The sequence below is a fragment of the Mobula hypostoma genome, chromosome 12, assembly GCF_963921235.1.
Source record: "Mobula hypostoma chromosome 12, sMobHyp1.1, whole genome shotgun sequence".
Classification (NCBI taxonomy): Eukaryota; Metazoa; Chordata; class Chondrichthyes; order Myliobatiformes; family Myliobatidae; genus Mobula; species Mobula hypostoma.
Genome location: NC_086108.1, coordinates 49,364,991 through 49,386,809, shown reverse-complemented (window position 1 = coordinate 49,386,809; position 21,819 = coordinate 49,364,991). Strand labels below are relative to the sequence as shown.

General features: G+C 41.9%; 1 protein-coding gene across 1 annotated transcript in view; it reads right to left on the bottom strand.

Annotated features, from left to right (window-relative positions):
• Positions 1-21,819, bottom strand: part of lamc1 (laminin, gamma 1) — a 273,781-nt gene that overhangs the window by 86,729 nt on the left and 165,233 nt on the right. The window contains exon 3 of the mRNA XM_063064045.1: positions 17,803-17,933. Within this exon, the coding sequence (XP_062920115.1) occupies positions 17,803-17,933 (131 nt within the window). The remainder of the gene's footprint in view (positions 1-17,802; positions 17,934-21,819) is intronic.

The window sequence follows — 21,819 nt, the reverse complement described above, 5'->3', positions numbered from 1 at the left end:
CAATTTTGTTTCTAAAAGGGTTTATCTAGCGAATTTAATATTAAACACACAGTGCATATTTTCCTTGCATGAATATAGTGATAAGTCAATTATCAGGGGAGGACAGGGGAGCTTGAAGTAAGTTTTGAACGAACTTCCAGTAGAAATGGTAGAGGCAGGTTTGATATTATCAGTTAAAGAAAGATTGGATAGGTATATGGACAGGAAAGGAATGGAGGGTTATGGGCTGAGTGCAGGTCGGTGGGACTAGGTGAGAGTAGCATTCGGCACAGACTAGAAGGGCAGAGATCGCCTGTTTCCGTGCTGTAATTGTTATATGGTTATATAAATCAATAGCATCATAACATTTTAAGTAACATTTGGATATTAAACACATAGCACATATTTTCCCGTATGAACATATAAAATCATTGCAACACACCAGTATCGCTGAATCAATGAGAGCCCTGGGCTTGTTTTCCTGCAACAAGACAGTCTAATCGAGGGGTGATGGGAAGCAGCGATACTCGAAGGGGGTTCCTTATGTCCAGTCTATTCCGCAATTTAGTTTTCTTTGCATTCATTGCAGAGATATGTTGGAAATGGAAGCAACGTTTTCAGTGCTTTCATGGCTATCTCAGGATATTTAGTCTGGACTTTGATCCAGAATGCCGGCAGAGATGTTATGTCAAACATACTTTTCAGCCTGCTGTCATTTGCAAACTCGAGGAGTTGATCTCCTTCCCGCGCTGACATGGATGACGCGCGGGTAATGACCTCGCGTGCATTCAAACTCAATAGTGCGTGACAGGGAATGAGGAAAGGTGCAGCTGACTCATATCACCAAATCACATCGTTTCCTCACGGGCCGGTAGCACATGCTTTGCGGCCCAGTACCGGTCTGCGGCCCAGTGGTTGGGGACCGCTGTCTTTAAAAACGGGTCTTTGACGATAACTTTCATTACATATTTTCATGGAATATAATGAAAATTTGAAATAACATTTTGCTGTTACTTTGAATCTGCAATAATTTCAAAGTAAATACAGTTGTGCAATTAGGCAGCTTTTCAATTTCCTTTATTTGTTTAAAAAAGGTCAATGCTATCAAAAGACTAATATTATTTGATGTACAAACAGAAGATTGGAAGGTATAGTGACTACAGTAAAAGCATAATTATGATGAAAGAAAATAGCCAACATGCTCTTTTAGAGCCATGGAGTCACTGAGTAACATCTCACCCATCTCCTGTGGCTCCACACACAGAAGACCACGCTGATCTTTAACAGGTCCTATTCTCTCCTCAGCCTCCCTCTTTAGAATCTCTTGTGGTTTTCCTTGACCCTGTCAACCGTCCATCTTTTGCCCTCCTAACTTCCCACATATGTTCTCTGATACATTTTATTGCCAGAGGGATTACTTGTTCCCAATTGTCTAAACCAAATGCATGCCTCCTTTTTCCTGACCAGAGCCTTAATATCTCTCATCAATCAGGGTTCCCTAAATTTGCCAGCCTTGCCCTTCACACTAGCAGAAAAGGTGCTACTACTAGACTCTTAACATTACTCCTTCAAAAGCCTCACACTTGCCAGTCATCTCTTTACCTGCAAACAATCCCACCCAATCAACTTCTGCAAGATTAAAATTAAACTACACTTCCATTCCAACCATCAAATCTGTTCATCGCTTCCTCTACTGCCAAGCCTGAGGCTTGACACAAATTAGGTGAAGAGTTCTTCATCTTCCACCTCGGGTTGTCTCCAATCTGATGGCATGAACATTGATTGCTCTAACCTCTCATCTCTGCTGCCCCCTTTGTTTTCACTTATCACAATGACCCCATCAACACTTCCTTTTCCCTTTGCCAACCTCTCAACCTGCCCATCACCTGTACGTTTGTCCATCAAAGATCTTCACCACCCAGGCCATGCTCTTTTCTTGCTGCTGCCATCAGGTAGAACGCACAAGTGTCTCAGGAATCGCACCACCAGGTTCAAGAACAGTTACTACCTCTCAACCATCGGGCTCTTGAACAAAAAGGGACAACTACAGTCATTCTATTTCTGGTGCTCCTGCTACCAATGGTCTCACTTTAAGGACTTTTAATCTTGTTATCTCATGCTCTTTTATTTAATTTTATTTCATACTCGTTATTTATTGCTCTTTATTTATATTTGTATTTGCACAGTTTGTTGTTCATTGGTCCTGTTTACGGTTACCATTCTATAGATTTGCTGAGTATACCCACAGGAAAAGGAATCCCAGGACTGTATATGCTAACATGTATGTACTCTGATAATGTGGCACGTGGCCAAGTGGTTAAGGCATCAGTCTCGTGATCTGAAGGTCACTAGTTCAAACTCAGCTGAGGCAGCGTGTTGTGTCCTTGAGCAAGGCACTTAACCACACATTGCTCTGCGACGACAAGCTGTATCGGCCCTAGTGCCCTTTCCTTGGACAACATCGGTGGCGTGGAGAGGGGAGACTTGCAGCATGGGCAATTGCTGGTCTTCCATACTACCTTGCCCAGGCCTCAGTCAACATTGAAAATTGATGGACAGTCGAAGAGAGAGAGAGAGAGAGAGAGACTCTGATAATAAATTTTACTTTGAACTTTGATCCATTTCCTCTTCTCAGCCCTGTCCTCTCCTACCAGATGTCATCTACTTTCGCCCTTCATCACTTCTATTTGCCATTTTCCAGCTGCTTATATCATTCCTACTCTTCCCTTCCTTCACCTGCCTTTCTCTCTCTTCTCACCTGCATTCACCTATCAGCCACTAGCTCTTGCTTCATCCTTCCCCATATCTTTTTATACTGGCAATCTCACCTCTTTCTTTCCAGATGTGGCGAATGTTGTCATCCCAAAACATCGCCTGTCAATTTCCCTCCACAGATGCTGCCTGACCCACTGAGTTCACCAAGCGTTTCGTGTGCTGAATTTCCTCTCTTCAAATTTTTACCCTTTTGGCCTCACTGGATGACCTCCCCCCCCCCAACAAATACAATTTTCAAGCACTGCGGTTTTGTTCCCCTCTCATCTTCTACCTGTCATGCCCATGGCATCTGTGTCTTGGAACATTGAGCTGCCAGCTCCTTCTCTCAGCTGTGTCTCTGTTACGGCTTTAACAAATCTAAGTAGACATTAGAATTTATTTTGTCCTCACCTTCCTTCCCAAACACTCTTAGTATTCTCCGCATAATCAACTGTTAGTCATAAAAATCAGAAAGGCAGCGAGACTTTCATTTAACTACATCACTAAATGCATTTTAGTTTCCTGCTGTTCTAAGATCAGATTGTAAGCACTCCAGTTTTTAAAAAACATTTTCAAGCCCTTATCTTGATTAAAGATTAAATTCCTTTATAAATTACAGATGTTAACTGTATAGTTACCTAGGTAAACAAAAGCTGCCTAATTTAAAAAAAATTGACCTATGGGATCAATTTGGAATTTATAAATATTAACAATATCCTTTAATTCACTGTAGAAATATATCGAGTTCCTGAATTGTTATTTACTTATTTGGCAACACACTTAGAAAAGATCCAACTTGTACAGATACTGATAAGGATAATCGTTGGCAACATTCCTTGGACTTTAATCTTTTGCAGGCAGCCATAAAGCGCAACTTTCAAACCTATTTTTATATTATGCAAGAATTGATAAAACTGAAATTTCTTCTTTATCTAACAGGAGTCGATCTGAGCATCTATCAATTAGCTGAACTAAGAGTAGAACTGAAAATAACATCCATCAAGCATGTTGGAAAGCATATTAAGAGACAATTAGACTGGTACCTAGTTTAGAAAGGCTTAGATGGTTATTGGCCAAACACTGGTAAAAGGGACGAGGTTAGATTGGTATCTTGGTCAGCATGGACCAGTTGGGATGAAGAGCCTGCTTCCAGGCTCTATAATTCTAATTCTTACTATGGCAAATTTATTTTCATGGCACAAAATTTGTCTGAGAACCTCATTTACAACTTTACTAACATTTTGATGATTAACTCTTTTTTAATATATCATAAATGCAAACCTGAACATGTTGCCCTCAATTCTTGTGTAGTCCCAATACCAAATTTCACTAGCACCCCATACATTAAATCTAGAATCTTTTGTCCACACCTTCAAATCCCTGACTTGCCACATTAACCTCTCTCATCACATTTGAGCCCTTCCTGTAGCTTTCAAACCACATTTATGCTTTCTTCTGCCTCTCTAATTTAGAGACCAATTTTCACGAAATAAATTGATTATTTTTCTACTGCAAATTATTGTGAACAAACTGAGGTGAAGAATACAGTTGTTATTTCACACATATCAGTGCTGATTCTCTTTACAGACAAAAAGGTGTTGGAGCAGGTATAGGCCACCTTGTAGGTTCCTTCTACTTCCTCAGCCATTCAATAAGATCAGTTGATCTTTTATCTTTGTGCCACTTGCCTGCACATACCCCATAATTCTTGACTCCCTTTATCTATAGATCTCTGCCTACAATGAGATATACACACAGGAATTGAGCTCCCACAGTCCCTTCAGGACAGAAGTCCAAAGATTCAAAATCACTGAGTGAAGAAATCTCTACTTGTCACAGTCCCGATGACTGATTCCTTGTTTTGACTGTTCTAGATATTCCAGCTAGGGGAAACACCGTATCTGCATCTACCTTCAAAGGATTCAAAGTACATTTATTATCAAAGTATGTATGCAGTATAAAACTGAGATTTGTCTTCCCACAGACAGCCACAAAGCAAAGAGAGCCGTGGAACCTGTTCAAAGAGAAACATCAACCCTGCACCCCCCCCCACCATGTGCAAGAAACAAATCGCGCAAAAAGCAACAAAAAGAACAAGTGAAAACACAGAATATAAAAGAGTCCATGTCCAGTTCAGCTCAGTTTACCCACAGGCCGCTTTGATACAAACACATCATAATGTGAACTGCAGTCAAATCCACAAATCGCAACAATTAAACCTTCCTCCGGCACCATCTTCCGACAGCATCACTGGAGAAAGACACCGTCACACACAGACCCCTTCTCGGGCAGCAGTGAGACAGACAGCTTGAACACTTGTTTGACTTCCGCGCATGCCTCAATGTTTTCAATCTTCCTCGCTGCTTTAAATTGGTGAAATCTGCGAGAAGTGGAGTCGATCGTCGTCTCCAAATTTCTTGGCCTCAAGGAGGCTGCTGGCCTCCTGGAATGCTGAGACAGCAAAGCACCAGATGGCACAATCGACCCAAAAACACACCATCAAACCGTAGATCACAAGCTCCAACAGTAGCAGAGCCACATTTGAAAGAAAAAGACGAGGAAAGTAAAAGAAGAGGGAAAAAGCAGTTTCATGGACCATCTTGAGAATGTTGCCTGTGTTAGCGTTGTTCGCTGACGCCATTGTCAAGCCCTTTAAAAATGTTGTACGAGGGGTGATTGTTAAGTTCATGGCCTAAGGTAGAAGGAGATGAGTTGTACAGCTCTCGTTACATGTATATGCCGGTCAACTCTTTGAGTGATTATGCAGCAAGTTTGAAGTTCTCCTTCTTCTCCTCTCATCTCCTTCTACCTTAGGCCACTAACTTATCAATCGCCCTCGATGAGTTATTAACTTCTAACTTTCTGCATAATCACTCAAAGAGTTGAACTGCATGTGCATGTAATGAGAGCTGTATAACTCATCTCCTTCTACCTTAGGCCACGGACTTATCAATCACCCCTGCTGTGGACCACTTCTACAAAGAAGGGATTTGTATGCTCCATGACAGCTGGACTAAATGTGTAAATGTAGGAGGGGACTATGTTGAAAAATAAATGTGCTAGGTTTTCTAAAATTAACTCCTTCTACCTTAGGCCACAAACTTATCAATCACCCCTCGTATGTTTCAATGAATTTTTCAGGTGTAGTCTCACCAATGCCCTATACAATTACCATCATCAATCTTAATCTTGTACCTTAATCCATTTGCAATGAATTATATTGTATGTCTTAGGTTTCCTGAATGCCTGCTTGACCTGCCCATTGACTTTCAAAGAAACATTTCCCTCTGAACATTAGCACTTCTCAATATCTCATTTGTCAAACATCCTCTGAGAAAATCACCAGTGGGTGAATTCAGAATACTCCATCTCTCAAGTGCTTGCTCATTCAGGGAGCCTTTCTATCCTGAAGCATCTCTGCATTCTCCTCACAGGCCACGGTGGCCACAGTTTCATAATAATAATCCCAGAATGAAGTCAGAACCAAGTCGAGTGCATTGTCATCTGCACAGGCACAGGTACTGCAGGTATAATGAAAAACTTGCTTAAATAGCATCACAGGCAACACACGGAGTATAAATTATACATAATACATAAATTACATAAGGCAGCACAAAAACAGAACTTTACAATACAATGGTGCAAAAAGTCACAGCAGGAGACAAGCCCATACTGGTGCAAGAGGCCCATGGTGTTCCACTGCTGACACAGGATTACGGTTGTGCAGGTCGGCTCCAGATGCTGATGGCTGTAGAAAGGTAGCTGTTTCTGAACATGGTGGAGTGGGATTCCGGCTTCCATACCTGTTGCCTGATTGTAGTAGCGTGAAGAAGCTATGATCTCGATAGTGGGGATCCTTGAAAACTTCATGATACATGCTGCCTTCCTGAAGTATAACTTCCTATAGATGCTACGTGTGTTCCACAGCATATTGGGAATTACGGTGTTGGCCACTACAACAGCAGTGGTCGTCTACTACTCCAGACATGTGCCGAACATGAATTGTTGATCACCAACGCTGTCTTCCATCTTCCCAGCTGTAACAGAACTTCATGGATGCATCCACGCTATAAGCGCTGGTATCTAATTGACGTTATTGTCAGGAAGAGAGACAGGCAGGATGTAAGGGTGACAAAATCTATGGTGCTGAATGCTGAACAACCCACCATCTCAATTTCTAAACTGAACATCCATATCCAACCCAAGGCACGCCCACAAGGAAAGAAACCCCTAAGACGGCCGAATGTCTTCAAGCTGAAAAGCAGCAACATTACTCAGTCTTTTGATGACACTCTGGCAGACCACTTGAATTCCATCCCTCTAGACAATCAGAATAGAAACTGCTTGGTCAATTCAACCCTTCGAGAGCTGATCTACAACACTGCTACAGAGATCATGGGGCATGCTACCAGAAAGCACAAGGACTGTTTTGATGAAAACTGTGTCAACATCAAACAACTGCTGGATGAGAAACATCATCTTCACAAAGCTTTCCTCAAGTCCATCTCAAAGAAGATTTCCTTCAACAATATACGAAGGACTGTACAATGCAAACTGTGCCTGATGCAGGGTTCCTGGCTGAGCAATAAAGCTGATGAGATCCAGGCGTATACATAAGTATGATTTAAAGAACTTCAGTGCTGCACTAAAAGAAGTCTATGGCCCCACACCATCAAGATTGTCCCTTCTTCTTAGCGCTGATTGGAATGCACTGATCATGGACAAACAGAAAATTCTACATTGGTGAGCTGAGCACTTTAACAGTGCTCTGAATCATCCTTTGACTGAAAGTGACTAAGTCACTGATCACCTGCCCCAGTTACCTGAAAATGAAGCACTGTATGTCCCACCACCCTTAGCCAAGGCTCGGAAAGCGATACATCAGCTCTCTAGTGGCAAAGAGCCTGGATCAGACACAGTACCAGCTGAGGCCTAGAAGGTGGTGCAGTGCTAACAGAAAAGCTCATCAGCTCTTCCAACTCGTGTGGCAGCAAGAGACGATTTCACCGGAATTTACAGATCCATCCATCATCCACCTGAATAAGTGAAAGACAATCAACAGTCCTGCTACAATTATTGGGGAATATCCTTTCTGGCTATCACAGGCAAGATCTTCGCCAGGCTTCTTCTCAACCTTCTCACATCGCACTTGATTGAGGATTCCTACTAGCTACTCAGTGTGGATTCCAGAAAGACCATGGGACTAAAGACATGGTATCTGCTGCAAGAGAAATGTCAGGAGCAGAACACTGACTATTCTCTTGCTAAGTGATCTGACTAAGCCCTTTGACACTGTTAGTAGAGAGGATCTGGTGAAGATCATGGTGAAATATGGACGCCCAAGGAAATTCATCATCATGGTGCAATTCCATGATGGCATGCAGGCAAGAGTTCAGGACAATGGTGAGACACCTGAACCCTTCCCTGTCTCAAATGGGGTCATATAGGGTTGTGTCTCGGCACCAACGCTATTCATTCTGATGTGGACCCAATCTACGAAGTCCTTGACCGTGGTACAAGGGAGGCAACATAACATCCTGGAGTCTCTTTCATGCTCACAGAATCTGGCTGCTTCCTAACTAATGAATTCCCTATTACCACCATTCTCCCTTCTTCCCCCCACCCCTTCCCTTTTGAGCCACGGAGCTAGACTCAGTGCCAGAGCCCTCGTCACTGCACGTTTTCCTGGTAGGTTGTCCACCCAACAGAACATCATCTATTGTGCATCAGTAAATAGTTATTTAGCTTCCTAAGGAAGTAGAGGGACTGGTGAGCTTTCTTCATCCTGGAGTTGGCATGATTGTACCAGGACAGGCTAAAGGCAATGCTCACTCATTGTAACTTGAAGCGAATACCCACAAAATGCTGGAGGAACTCAGCAGACCGGGCAGCATCTATGGAAAGAGTAAAGAGTCCAAGTTTTGGGCCGAGAGCCTTTATCAGGACTGGAAAGCCAGATGAGAAGACCAGAGCAAGAAGCTGGGGAAAAGAGAGGAAAAACTATAAGGTGGTAGGTGATAAGTGAAATGGGGAGGGAGTGAAGTAAAGAGCCGGGACGTTGATTGGTGAAAGGGATCAATGAAAAGCTCAATGACTAGCTCTTGTTTTGCTGACAAATTGAGAGAAAGGTTGTTGTCAATGACACCATGTCACCAGGCTCTCTATCACTGACCTGTACTCTGACTCATTGCTATTCGAGATATGGCCCATGATGGTGGTATTATCTACAAACTTGCAGATGGAGTTAAGAAAAAATCTGGCCACACAGTCATGAATGTAGGGGGCTGAGGATCAATGTTCCCTCTAATTTCTAGTAGTCAGTGTGCAGAAAAATCTTATGTTGTGCAAATTTTTTTCCTGTGACAGAAGTGTGTGTGCACTGAATGCACACATGGCACAGTTTATGTAGGTTTACAAAATATTTGACATAAAACTGCACAGAATAACAACAAAATAACATACATATTTAAGTCACTCATTTATTTTTTTCTCTCTCCTGTCTTTGGCATTTACCCATTCTTTGTAAACTCTATCTAGACTAAAAGAACTTCCATCCAATTGATAGCATTTGATTCTTATTAACATATCCAAATGACATTCACCTAAACGGTTTCTCAGCTTGTTTCTGCACTCAACCGTAACATGCGTAGCACTCCTGTAACGGGTAATGACAGGTTCTGTTGCCTGAGCTTTTGTACACCGTCAAAATGCGATTTACTTGCCAAATGATGCTTCAAAAAGTCAAGTTTCCAAATATCATCCCACTTCTTTCCACTAGCAAATTCTACAGCAACTTTCGCATCACGACAATACAAAGAGATAACTCCAGTTTCCAAATCATACATAAATATTTCTCATAGCTGAACATTCATGACCTCTCGCAATAGCAATTTCTACTATTTTGTTAAGCCATTCAACTTTAAACAAATTTGTAGTTCTTTTGCGCTTCACGCCCTTCACTTCTTTTGAATTCGACAAAGTGAATCAATATTGTTTTCAATAAAAACTGAGTAAGCTATCTACAGGATTTGAAACAGATCTTTGTAAACTTTATGATATGAACACTGTCCGCCAAAGATGGCTGCTGCTATGATGCAGCTGTACAAACCGGAACAGGAAAGGCGAGGTCACGTAAATTAGTGATGTGCATTGTGGTATTTGAAAAACCAACTAACTAGTTAACAGAAACATTTAGCTAAAAGATTATTTTCAATAAGTATAATTATTAATTACTACATTATTTTAGGTAACTAACCTTTTGTGCGCACATTAATTTCTTTTGTGCGCTGGTTGAAAAACGTGTGTACGCGCACAGCCTAGAGGGAACATAGCTGAGGATACAGCCTTGTAGTGTTGATCATAATTGTGCCGGAAGTATTGCTGCCTAGCCTTACCGACTGCAGTAAGTCAAGGATCCAGTTGCCAAAGGAGATGTTGAGAATTCTGAGATCTTGCAGAGGTATATAAGATAATTAACATGCAGAGATGGAGGGGGGGACACACTCAATCTTTTTCTTTCCCCAGGATTGGAAATCAATAACTAAAGAATATAGGTTTAATAGGATCTTGAGGGATCATTTTTGTTTTTAAACATTGAGAGTGGCAAGTGGATGGAAAGAGTTGTCAGAGGAAGTGGTTGAAGCGGGTACAGTATCAACTTTGAAAAGATATTTGGACAGATACACAGATAAGGAAGGCTTTAAAGATCATGGGCTAAATGCTTTCAAATAAGACCAATTTGGCACCTTGGCCAGCATGGACCAGACGGGATGAAGGACCTGCTTCCTTTATGTCTCTATCTATTATTTGAAATTGGGTTTCTTAAACCTAGACTAATCAGATGGGGATGGCATAAGCCACTCCAGTGGGTATCCTCACCTCTTCTGTGTCTGAGTAAGATATCCTAGTCACGCAGTTGAGAAATTGCCAACTGGTAACAATAGCCATTCAAAGGGCGCCACGACCTAATAGTCATATGAAACTTAAAACTTATGCAATAAATTTCAGGGCAGTAAGGCACATCTGTTTTATAAAATCGTTTACACAGATTTTGGAATGTAGTGGCAATGGCAAAGCTGAAGAGGTTGAATGACCTTTCATATTTCTAAACTAATGACCAATTTTAGAACTAATCTTATCCTTACTTCCTCGCCACAACTCTTTGTCAATGAACTGAATTCTCACGTTACTGATACAAGACTATTTGACATTTTTGACATTTGGTATCGCTAACAGTGAATGTTTGATATTAGCTCCTTTCTTGTAAGATGTAAATGATCAAAGACATTGACATTAAAGTAATTACAGGTGCACATTCCTTTAACTGAAATTCTGAAATCCAAAAAGCTCCGAAAACCGAAGTTTTTTTTGCCAACAGCTGATGTCACTCAGATGTGACGTGGCAGCACTAACAGAGGCCGCCAGAAGTCAGTTGTGGCTCAGCGCTCGTACTGGTTACACATGCATTTGCTGTTTGCTGATATTTTGTGTTCACTGTTGACTTTGTGTTTAATTTCAATATGAAAATGTCAAAAAGAGCTGCAGATACCCCTATGGGTAACAATGAGAAAAACAGAAGGAAGCATCTGTTTCATTATCAATAACACAGAAAGTGGAGTTATTGCAGAAGCTTGATCGTGGTGTGTCTGTGCAGCGTCTTACTGAAGAAAATAGTGTCGGAGCTACCACTGCACATGATTTAAATAAACAGAAAAACAAATTACTGAAGTTTTATAGTAACAGTGACGTTCTACATTTATTCCAATAAGTAATTTACCACGTGTTTGATTCAGTTCGTTTGAAGCTGTATATTTTTACGTTTTATTGAATGCTTTTGCTGGAAATAAAATTTTTTCTTGTCATTATTCCCTAAACAATACAGTATAACAACTATTTACATAGCATTTACATTGCATTAGGTATTACAAGTAATCTAGAGATGATTTAAAGTATATGGGAGGATGTGCGTAGGTTTGGGGTGCCGCTGGGTCCTAAAGTCCACTGCACTGAGACAGGTTAAATAAGGAACTTGAGCATACGTGTTTTCTGGTATCGGTGGGGGGGGGGGGAGGGTCTGAAATCTGAAAAATTCTGAATTCTGAAATGCAACTGGCCCCAAGGATTTCAGATAAGGGATTGTGGACCCGTATTGCAATTCCAATTCATGGGACAAAGTTCCTAATTCCCTGCTTCCCTAAAATGACATTTACAATATTCTCTCGGTATCACTTCCCTGTAAGATGAGAAAACAAAACAGAATATAAAAATCACTGAAATTATCTTACATTAAAAAAAAACTGGCTAACCACCTTTAGAATCCCTCACAGCTCCCCGTAAAGGCCATTCTCCTCAAGCATTCAGATACAGAGACATTAATTCAAGAATTCTACTAAATGAACAGCTTCTACTGGGATAACTAACATCAATTCAACAATATTAAACACTTCATCTTGAACGACATGGCATCACATAGTATCTACCTACAGCATTCGCCAACCACATAATACAAAAGAAGTTCTACAAAGCTTTACAGCAGAGTAATAAAAAAAATTACGCCAAGTCAGAGAAGATGACATTGGTGAATATGAACAACACTTGATTTTAAGGAGCATCTTAAAAAGGGAGAGTTTGGACCATGGTGCGAGGAAGTATTTCCATAATGGTATGATACCAAAACACATGGGTGTCAATGGTACAGCATTTCAATTTAGTGGTACTCAACAGTCCAGAATGAGCCATACATTTAGCACAATATTGAGCTGGAGAAAATTATGCAGATAAGTCCCAGGCAGATTTGAGAAAAAGTCAGAGCTATAGTGTTGTACACTATACAAACAGGCTGTTCAGCCCACACATTCACGCCAAACTATACTAGTCCCATTTGCCCACATTAGGTTCATATTGTTATATGTCTCGCCAATTCAAATACCTGTCTAAATGGCTGTTAAATGTAGCAATTGTGTCTGATACCATCATCTTCCCTGGCAGCAAGTTCCAAATTACAATCACTCTCTGTAACAAAAAGAAAACTTTACTTTTCTCTCAAATTCCCTTTAAAACTGCCTCTCACCATAAATCTATGCCCTTGTTCTTGGTACCCCTGAATTTCTACCCAACATCTCTTATAAGCTTCCTCAAACTACTTTGCTTCACAGAAAATAAACACAGCCTATCCAAACTCTCCCCATAACTACAGTCCTCTAATCCAGGCAACATCCTGGTGAAGTGCCTCTGCAGTCTTTCTCCATTAAATGCCATTCTGTAGTGTAGTGACGAGAAATGTGGTGGGCAGAGTGAAGGTGCTTGATAAATCAGTCCTCTGATCTGTGTCGCCACAATGATGTAGGGGAGGCCACATCGGGAGCACCCGGATACAATAGACGAGACCCATAGGTGAAGTGATGCCTCATCTGGAAGGATAGTTTGGGGCCCTGAAATGATGGTGTGTAGGGACAGCTTTAGCAGCTGGCACTCTCGCAAGGATAAGTGCCAGGAGGGGGATCAGCATAGAGGGACGTGTGGACAAAGGAGTCAGGTAGAGAGCAATTCCTATAGAAACCTGGGCAGGGTGGATTGGTTGTGCTTAGTGTCAGGATCCCATTGGAGATGGTGGATGTTATGGAGAGTAATGCACTGGATATGAAGGCTTGTGGCTGATAGGTTAAGGGGAACCTATCTCTGTTATGAAGGTGGGACGATGGGGTGAGGACAGATGTGTGGTAAATGGAGATGTAGATGAGGGCAGTATTGATGGAGATAGAAGGGAAATCTTATTCATTTATCTCAGATGTTATAGTATGGAAAGCCTCATTCCAAGGACAAATGCAGCGGAGACATAGCAACTAAGAGAAGGGAGTAGCATTTTTGCAAGTGATGGGTTAGTAAGTTGTGTAGCCAAGCTAGCTGTGAAAGACATGTTTTTAAAGATGTCAGTGAATAGCCTGCCTCCAGAAATGGAGGCAGAGAGACTGAGAAGAGAGACTGAGAAGGGAAAGAGAAGTGTCAGAGATGGGCCAAGTAAATTTGAGGGCAAGATGGAAACTGGAGGTGAAGTTGATGAAATTGATGAGCTCAGCATGGGCAAAGGAAGCAGCACCAATGCAATCCTTAATATAGCATCGTACGCTTAAAATCAGCACTGTTCCACATAGCCAACAAAAAAACAGGCATAGCCAGGGCCCATGCAAGTGACCATGGCGACGTCTTTGTCTTGGTGAAAGTGGAAGGAGCCAAAAGAGAAATTGTTGAGGGCAAGAACCAGCTCCACCTGATGGAGGATGTGGTGCTGAAGGGCAACTACTTGGGTCTCTTGTGCAGAAAGAAACAGAAAGGCCCTCCTTGAAGGGGGGTGGAAGTGTTATGGGACTAGATGTCCATAGTTTAGAAAAAGGCGATCTAGGCCAAAGAACTGAAAGTTCTTGAAATATTGAGTTGACTAGTAAACTCCTTATTAAAAAGACAGGTAGTGCAGTAAGTGCTATGAATTTATATAGAGAGAAACAGCTTTGATTCCTGATCAGTGAACTCAGAGCTACAATAAGCTAAAGATAAACAAGTTCTATGATACAGAAAAGGAGAGAAGGGGAGAACAGAACAAAAAAAAAGGTTAGAGCATAAAGAATATGGGATTATGGCACAAGGGGATAATAAAGTAATATAAGAAAAAAAATGAAGATAAATTAAAACCAGTAATTTTATTAATTGCTATTCCATTGATCTGCTCTGGGCCAGAATTTTGAAGAACGAGTTTTCAATTTGAATCTTTGAAATTAACCTTTGAACCTTTAAATAATTATTGGTTTGATACTGATGGTATTATTCCTGCCAGTATCTTTAATGCACAGTAGTTTTTATTGCAGTTGTTAAATTATTATTCAAAATATCAGTCCTGTATGTTGGCTTCAAGAAATGTTATAGTGGCTGACAAATTATTCAGCATTCCACATACGCCTTCTCTAAAGTGCCAAAAATTAATTTGCAACACAGACTTGTGTGGCCAGATAGGTTTCGGAGATCTATTCCATATATTCTGCCCTTGAATACAAAAATTGTGGGAAAACAGTGTCAAAGTAATGTTTTGACTTCTGCCAAAATAAATGCAATTTTACTGTCAAGAGGCCACATACTTCCACTTCATCCACACCACAAAATTATACATACTTAACTTGGAAATAAACTGCTTATATTAGGTGATTAACTATATTAGGAAAGGTAATAAATAAAAATGGGAGAATTGAATGTGGGGAGGTGGACAGGGAAAAAAATTTCTCTCATTTAAAGAATATTGAACAAATATCTTTTAGACTCCTATTTAGTGTAAAGGCCACCATGTCATTTTGTGTGAATTTTTGTAAATCTGTGGTGAAGAGTGAATAGTTAGTCCCAATGCCCACAACATTTATGCGAGTTCACCCAATAATTTTAGGTTTAGTAACATTCAATATTCTCAGTATAGAGAATGTTGATATCTCTATTTTTATGTTTTTCATATTTTTAAAGTTCAAAGAAAATTTATTATCCAAGTACATATATGTCACCATATACAACCTTGAAATCCATTTTCTTGCAGGCATATTCGATAAATTCATAATACAATAATAAGAATTAATGAAAAACCGCAGCAACTTGGGTATTCAACCAGTGTGCAAAAGACAACAAACGGTGCAAATACAAAAAGAAAGAAATGATAATAAACAAATAAGCAATAAATATCAAGAACTTAAGATGACGGGTCTGAGCAAATGAGTCCATAGGTTGTTGGAACAGCTGAGCGATGAGGCGTGAAATTGTGTGAAGAGAGCATGACTTGGTTGGCGGGGGCCCCTGATGCTTTCCTGTGACAATGCTCCTTGTAGACTGCTCAATGGTGGGGAGGGCTTTATCCGTGATGGACTGGTTCATACCCACAAATTTTAGTAGGATTTTCCTTTCAAGGACATTGGTGTCACCATACTAGACAGTGATACAGCCAGTCAATATACTCTAGATCACACCACTATAGAAGATTGTCAAAGTTTTAGATGTCATGCCAAATCTTCACAAACTTCTAAGGAAACAGAAATGCTGCCATGCTTTTCTTGTGCACTTATGTGCTGGGCCCAGGATAGATCCTCTGAAATGATAACACCGAGGAATTTAAAGTTGCGGACCCTCTCCACCTCTGATCCCCCAATGAGGACTGGTTCATGGACATTCAGTTTCCTGCGCCTGAACTTAATCATCAGCTCCTTGGTTTTGCTGACATTGTGTAAGAGGTTGTTGTTATGGCACCACACAACCAGATTTTCAATCTCCCTCCTAAATGCAGATTCAAAGGTTCCCTTATTATCAACGTATATAACTCTGAAATTATTCTTCTGCAGGTGGTCACTAAACCAAGAAAGAAAAGAACCACAAGAAAATATATCTCAAGGTTGTATATGGTAATATATATGTTGTGTGATAAGTTTACTTTGAACTTTGAATGTATGAAAAAAGTTCAGGTGTCACCACCTTTGATTTGATTGCATTTTATTTTATCAAACTTGCAAATGTAGCAATCACAAAATATATTAATAATAGTCTAAATAAGGATTCAAATTTAATTTTTCTCTACCATTAGAATAAAGTTAAAAAATATCTTAAGCCAACAAGACATGGAAGCAGCTTTCCATCGCCTTTCTACAGTAATTCTTCGACTTAGTAATGAACAGTTCTGAAGTTTTATGTTTCAAGCACCTTGGATGGCAGCGTGCAATGTCAGACTCCACATTGTGCATTTAGCCTATCTACTACCCCATAAATTCCATGAAAATGAATTTTATTCCCTAGCTGAAATATTTGAAAAGTGATTTGCAAATTCTTTCATAACCAAATGGTCACATTGGGGGTGGGAGAGTCGTCTGTATTACAATTTTACTTTTTAATAATTCATTATCTTTTCCCAATGCTGTTGTTTGCAATGACAGCATTTATTTTCATTTCTCAATGGAGCCGTGGTAAACTAAAAGCATTCCTAAAACGTTTTGGATAGAGAAATCCAGGTTTTAGACTTATTGACAGTACATTTCCAAGTCACAATTACGCAACTTAAAGTTTAATTGGAATGTTATTCCCATGTGCACACTCTCTTCCATCACAGATCTGTAAAGTGCTGCTGAAGCAGTCTGCTTCATTAACTGCTGTGCAGTTTGTATATAGTACACACAGCAACCACTGCATGTCAATGGTACAATGAATGAATGCTGGAACTTTGCTGTGCCAAACAATGCTCGCAGCCAATGCAAATAAAAACAAGTGCATATTACAGCAAAAGTAATAGCTTAATAGTATGCTTTGATAGAAAGCATGATATGGCTCAAGCAAACTTGTTATCAAAGTACATATGTTACCATATATCACCTTGAGATTCATTTCTTGCTATTCATGGAAAGATGAGGGTGAGGGCAGCATCAAAGATGGAGGAAGGGAAACCCCGTTCTTTGAAGGAGGAGGACATGTTTGATGTTCTGGAAAGGAAAGCCTTATCCTGGGAACTTTATTTAGAGATATGGTGTGGAATAGGATCTTCTAGCCACGCTGCCCAGCAACACACCTGGACTTGGGAAGAACATACAAAGTTTCTTACAGAGGACGCTGGAATTGAACTCTGAACTCCGATGCCCCAAGCTGTTGTGGCGCTGTGCAAACAGCTATGTAGCATAGCCCCCGTATTCATATAGTTCCTTCCATCATTTTATTTTGCTCTAGATTGCTGTCCCCAAAGGGTTTCCAACTAATGAGATTAGACTGTCATTTATGTATTCTTGAATTTGTGATATAATCCTGCTTTTTAAGAAAAACTTCACTGAATTTCCAAAATTAACACACACAACTAAGTATTTCAAAATCTTAAAAACATATAAAATGCCTGCTGGTGAACTCTTTTGTTAAGAAAGTGCATGAAAAGAATAGAAATCTAATGCCAACTCTTTTACAGCATGCAGAATTCTGGCATTATATTTCTACTCTTTTCATGCACTTACTTAACGAAAGACCTCACCTGCACTTTTAAAAAAAAAATTGTCAGAAGTAATGGGAAAACAAAAGTACCTTCCGCCAACTGCAAAGTCTGAAATAGCATAATAGTAGGACTTCAGAACCTTCGGGTCATTAAAAACCTCATCCCCAAAGGTGTTCAACCTATTCAAGGTCACTTTGATATCAGTGGCTGTCACCCATTCCTGTAAGTGAGCAAAGAATAACTACGTTAGCACTCTATCACATGCATAATTATAGTTTGTTGTAGTCAGGAAATTATCCACCAGGAACTGTCAGTATAACCAAATACATTTGTAAAACATTCACAACGGCCCATTTTCTGCAATGATTTATATAAAACTTTGATTAACATGGAGTATAAATTGTAATTGAAATGGAAGAACATATAGTTTTGTGCTTTATATCCAAGTACAAACTGCATAATTAAACCATTCAATAAAATGGCATATTTAAACTGCTAATTACTTCCAAGATACTACAGTCCATGGATCGAGTAGTAGCTGATAAAGCAAGTTTAATATCTGCAGACCTTGCAATAAATGAAGCTTGAAAGGATGAGCCAATCCAAACTGAAGTCCAAAGACTTCATGTTGTCTCCAAATGTGTAAGCAAGCAAATACTGTCTGCATACTGCAGCTTGATGACTCAGGTCAGATTGACTTTGATGTTGGAACAGAGGAAACTAGCTGTGTTTGAGAGGCAAGTCTCTTCACTAATTCACAATGTTATACAGCACGGAAACAGGCCCTTTGGCCTACTGACCAAAGTGCCCAACTGCACTCTTGTAAGCTTAAAAAGAGACTATGAATAATGGCTGATGTTGCTGCCTGCATTGTCTTTGGAACATGCACTGTGCATTTCAGAGCAACTCTTCAGGTCACTGGGAGGAGGCAGTTAATGTGTAACCAGACAATGGCTATCCCTGTGGCGAAAAACAGGAAGCACATCTAAGATACAGCAACACACATCAAAGTTGCTGGTGAACGCAGGCAGGCCAGGCAGCATCTCTAGGAAGAGGTACAGTTGACGTTTCAGGCCGAGAACCTTCGTCAGGACTAACTGAAGGAAAAGTTAGTAAGAGATTTGAAAGTGGGAGGGGGAGGGGGAGATCCAAAATGATAGGAGAAGACAGGAGGGGGAGGGATGGAGCCAAGAGCTGGACAGGTGATTGGCAAAGGGTGTATGATAAGATCATGGGACAGGAGGCCCAGGGAGAAAGACAAGGGGGGAGCAGGGGACCCAGAGGATGGGCAAGGGGTATAGTCAGAGGGACAGAGGGAGAAAAAGGAGAGTGAGAGACAGAATGTGTGTATAAAAATAAATAACGGATGGGGTACGAGGGGGAGGTGGGGCATTAGCGGAAGTTAGAGAAGTCAATGTTCATGCCATCAGGTTGGAGGCTACCCAGACGGAATATAAGGTGTTGTTCCTCCAACCTGAGTGTGGTTTCATCTTTACAGTAGAGGAGGCCGTGGATAGACATGTCAGAATGGGAATGCGATGTGGAATTAAAATGTGTGGCCACTGGGAGATCCTGCTTTCTCTGGCGGACAGAACATAGGTGTCCAGCAAAGCTGTCTCCCAGTCTGCGTCGGGTCTCGCCAATATATAAAAGGCCACATCGGGAGCACCGGATGCAGTATATCACCCCAGCCGACTCACTGATGAAGTGTTGCCTCACCTGGAAGGACTGTCTGGGGCCCTGAATGGTGGTAAGGGAGGAAGTGTAAGGGCATGTGTAGCACTTGTTCTGCTTACACGGATAAGTGCCAGGAGGGAGATCAGTGGGGAGGGATGGGGGGACGAATGGACAAGGGAGTCGCGAAGGGAGCGATCCCTGCGGAAAGCGGGGGGCGGGGGGAGGGAAAGATGTGCTTAGTGGTGGAATCCTGTTGGAGGTGGTGCAAGTTACGGAGAATAATATGTTGGACCCGGAGGCTGGTGGGGTGGTAGGTGAGGACAAGGGGAACCCTATTCCTAGTGGAGTGGCGGGAGGATGGAGTGAGAGCAGATGTGCATGAAATGGGGGAGATGCATTTGAGAGCAGAGTTGATGGTGGAGGAAGGGAAGCCCCTTTCTTTAAAAAAGGACACCTCCCTCATCCTGGAATGAAAAGCCTCATCCTGAGAGCAGATGCAGCGGAGATGGAGGAATTGCGAGAAGGGTATGGCATTTTTGCAAGAGACAGGGTGAGAAGAGGAATAGTCCAGATAGCTGTGAGAGTCAGTAGGCTTATAGTAGACATCAGTGGATAAGCTGTCTCCAGAGATAGAGACAGAAAGATCTAGAAAGGGGAGGGAGGTGTCGGAAATGGACCAGGTAAACTTGAGGGCAGGGTGAAAGTTGGAGGCAAAGTTAATGAAGTCAACAAACTCAGCATGCGTGCAGGAAGCAGCGCCAATGCAATCGTCGATGTAGCGAAGGAAAAATGGGGGACAGATACCAGAATAGGTATGGAACATAGATTGTTCCACAAAGCCAACAAAAAGGCAGGCACAGCTAGGACCCATACAGGTGCCCATAGCCACACCTTTAGTTTGGAGGAAGTGGGAGGAGCCAAAGGAGAAATTATTAAGAGTAAGGACTAATTCCGCTAGACGGAGCAGAGTGGTGGTAGAGGGGAACTGATTAGGTTTGGAATCCAAAAAGAAGCGGAGAGCTTTGAGACCGTCCGGATGGGGGATGGAAATATATAGGGACTGGACATCCATGGTGAAAATAAAGCGGTAGGGGCCAGGGAACTTAAAATCATCGAAAAGTTTAAGAGCGTGAGAAGTGTCACGAACATAGGTAGGAAGGAATTGAACAAGGGGGGATAAAACCGTGTCGAGGTATGCAGAAACGAGTTCGGTGGGGCAGGAGCAAGCTGAGACAATAGGTCTGCCAGGACAGGCAGGTTTGTGGATCTTGGGTAGGAGGTAGAAACGGGAAATGCGAGGTGTGGGAACTATAAGGTTGGTAGCAGTGGATGGGTGATCCCCTGAGCGGATAAAGTCGGTGATGGTGTGGGAGACAATGGCCTGGTGCTCCTTAGTGGGGTCACGATTGAGGGGTAAATAAGAAGAGGTATCCGCTACTTGTCGCCGAGCCTCAGCAAGGTAGAGGTCAGTACGCCAGACTACAACAGCACCACCGTTATCGGCGGGTTTAATAGTAAGGTTAGCATTAGTGCTGAGGGAGTGGAGAGCAGAGCATTCGGAAGGAGTGAGGTTGGAATGGGAACAAGATGCAGTGAAGTCGAGATGGTTGATGTCCCGTCGGCAGTTAGCAATAAAGAGATCCAGAGCAGGCAAAAGACCAGAGCGAGGTGTCCATGAAGAAGAGGAGGGTTGAAGATGGGAGAAGGGGTCATCGGTGGGGGTGGAAGAGTCCTTGCTGAAGAAGTAGGCTCGGAGACGGAGACGGCGGAAGAAGAGTTCCGCATCATGGTGAACACGGAACTCGCTGAGGTGTGGGCGAAGGGGGACAAAGGTGAGGACCTTACTGAGTACAGAGCGTTCTGCCTCCGACAGTTGAAGGTCGGAGGGGATGGTAAAGACCATGCATGGATGAGAGCTGGGATCAGAGGGGGGAAGGGGAGGCTGGGGGTGTCAGTGGAGAGGGGAGGGTTGGGGTGAGAGGAAGATGGAGCCTCTGAGTACCCAGGAGCTGACGATGGGATCTGAGGGAGAAGGGATTGCAGAGTATTGGTGGGGGAAGGGGAGACAGGAGTCACAACAGCAGCACATAAAGACCCAGCCTGGAGTTCAAGGCTGGAGTCGCAGTTGGTGGTTGCACAATCGCTTTGAAGGTGTCCATGGTCGTTGTTGGAGTTTGGGTTTTGAATATGCCCTGAGGTATTGGAGCCGGTGAGATCAATGGCAGAGGCAAACTGAAGTTCATGCCTGCTAGCTTCAGGGCCGGCAGGCTCTGGGATCCGCAGATGTAGGATCTTGCGATCTTTGCCTAACATGACAAAGTCAAAAAAATGGCGATTGCAGGCATGGATCCGACGAAGGATGAAATAACGGATAGGACCATTACAGACGGCGAAGAAAGTGTCCCGAAGGTGTGGAGGGTCTGGGATAG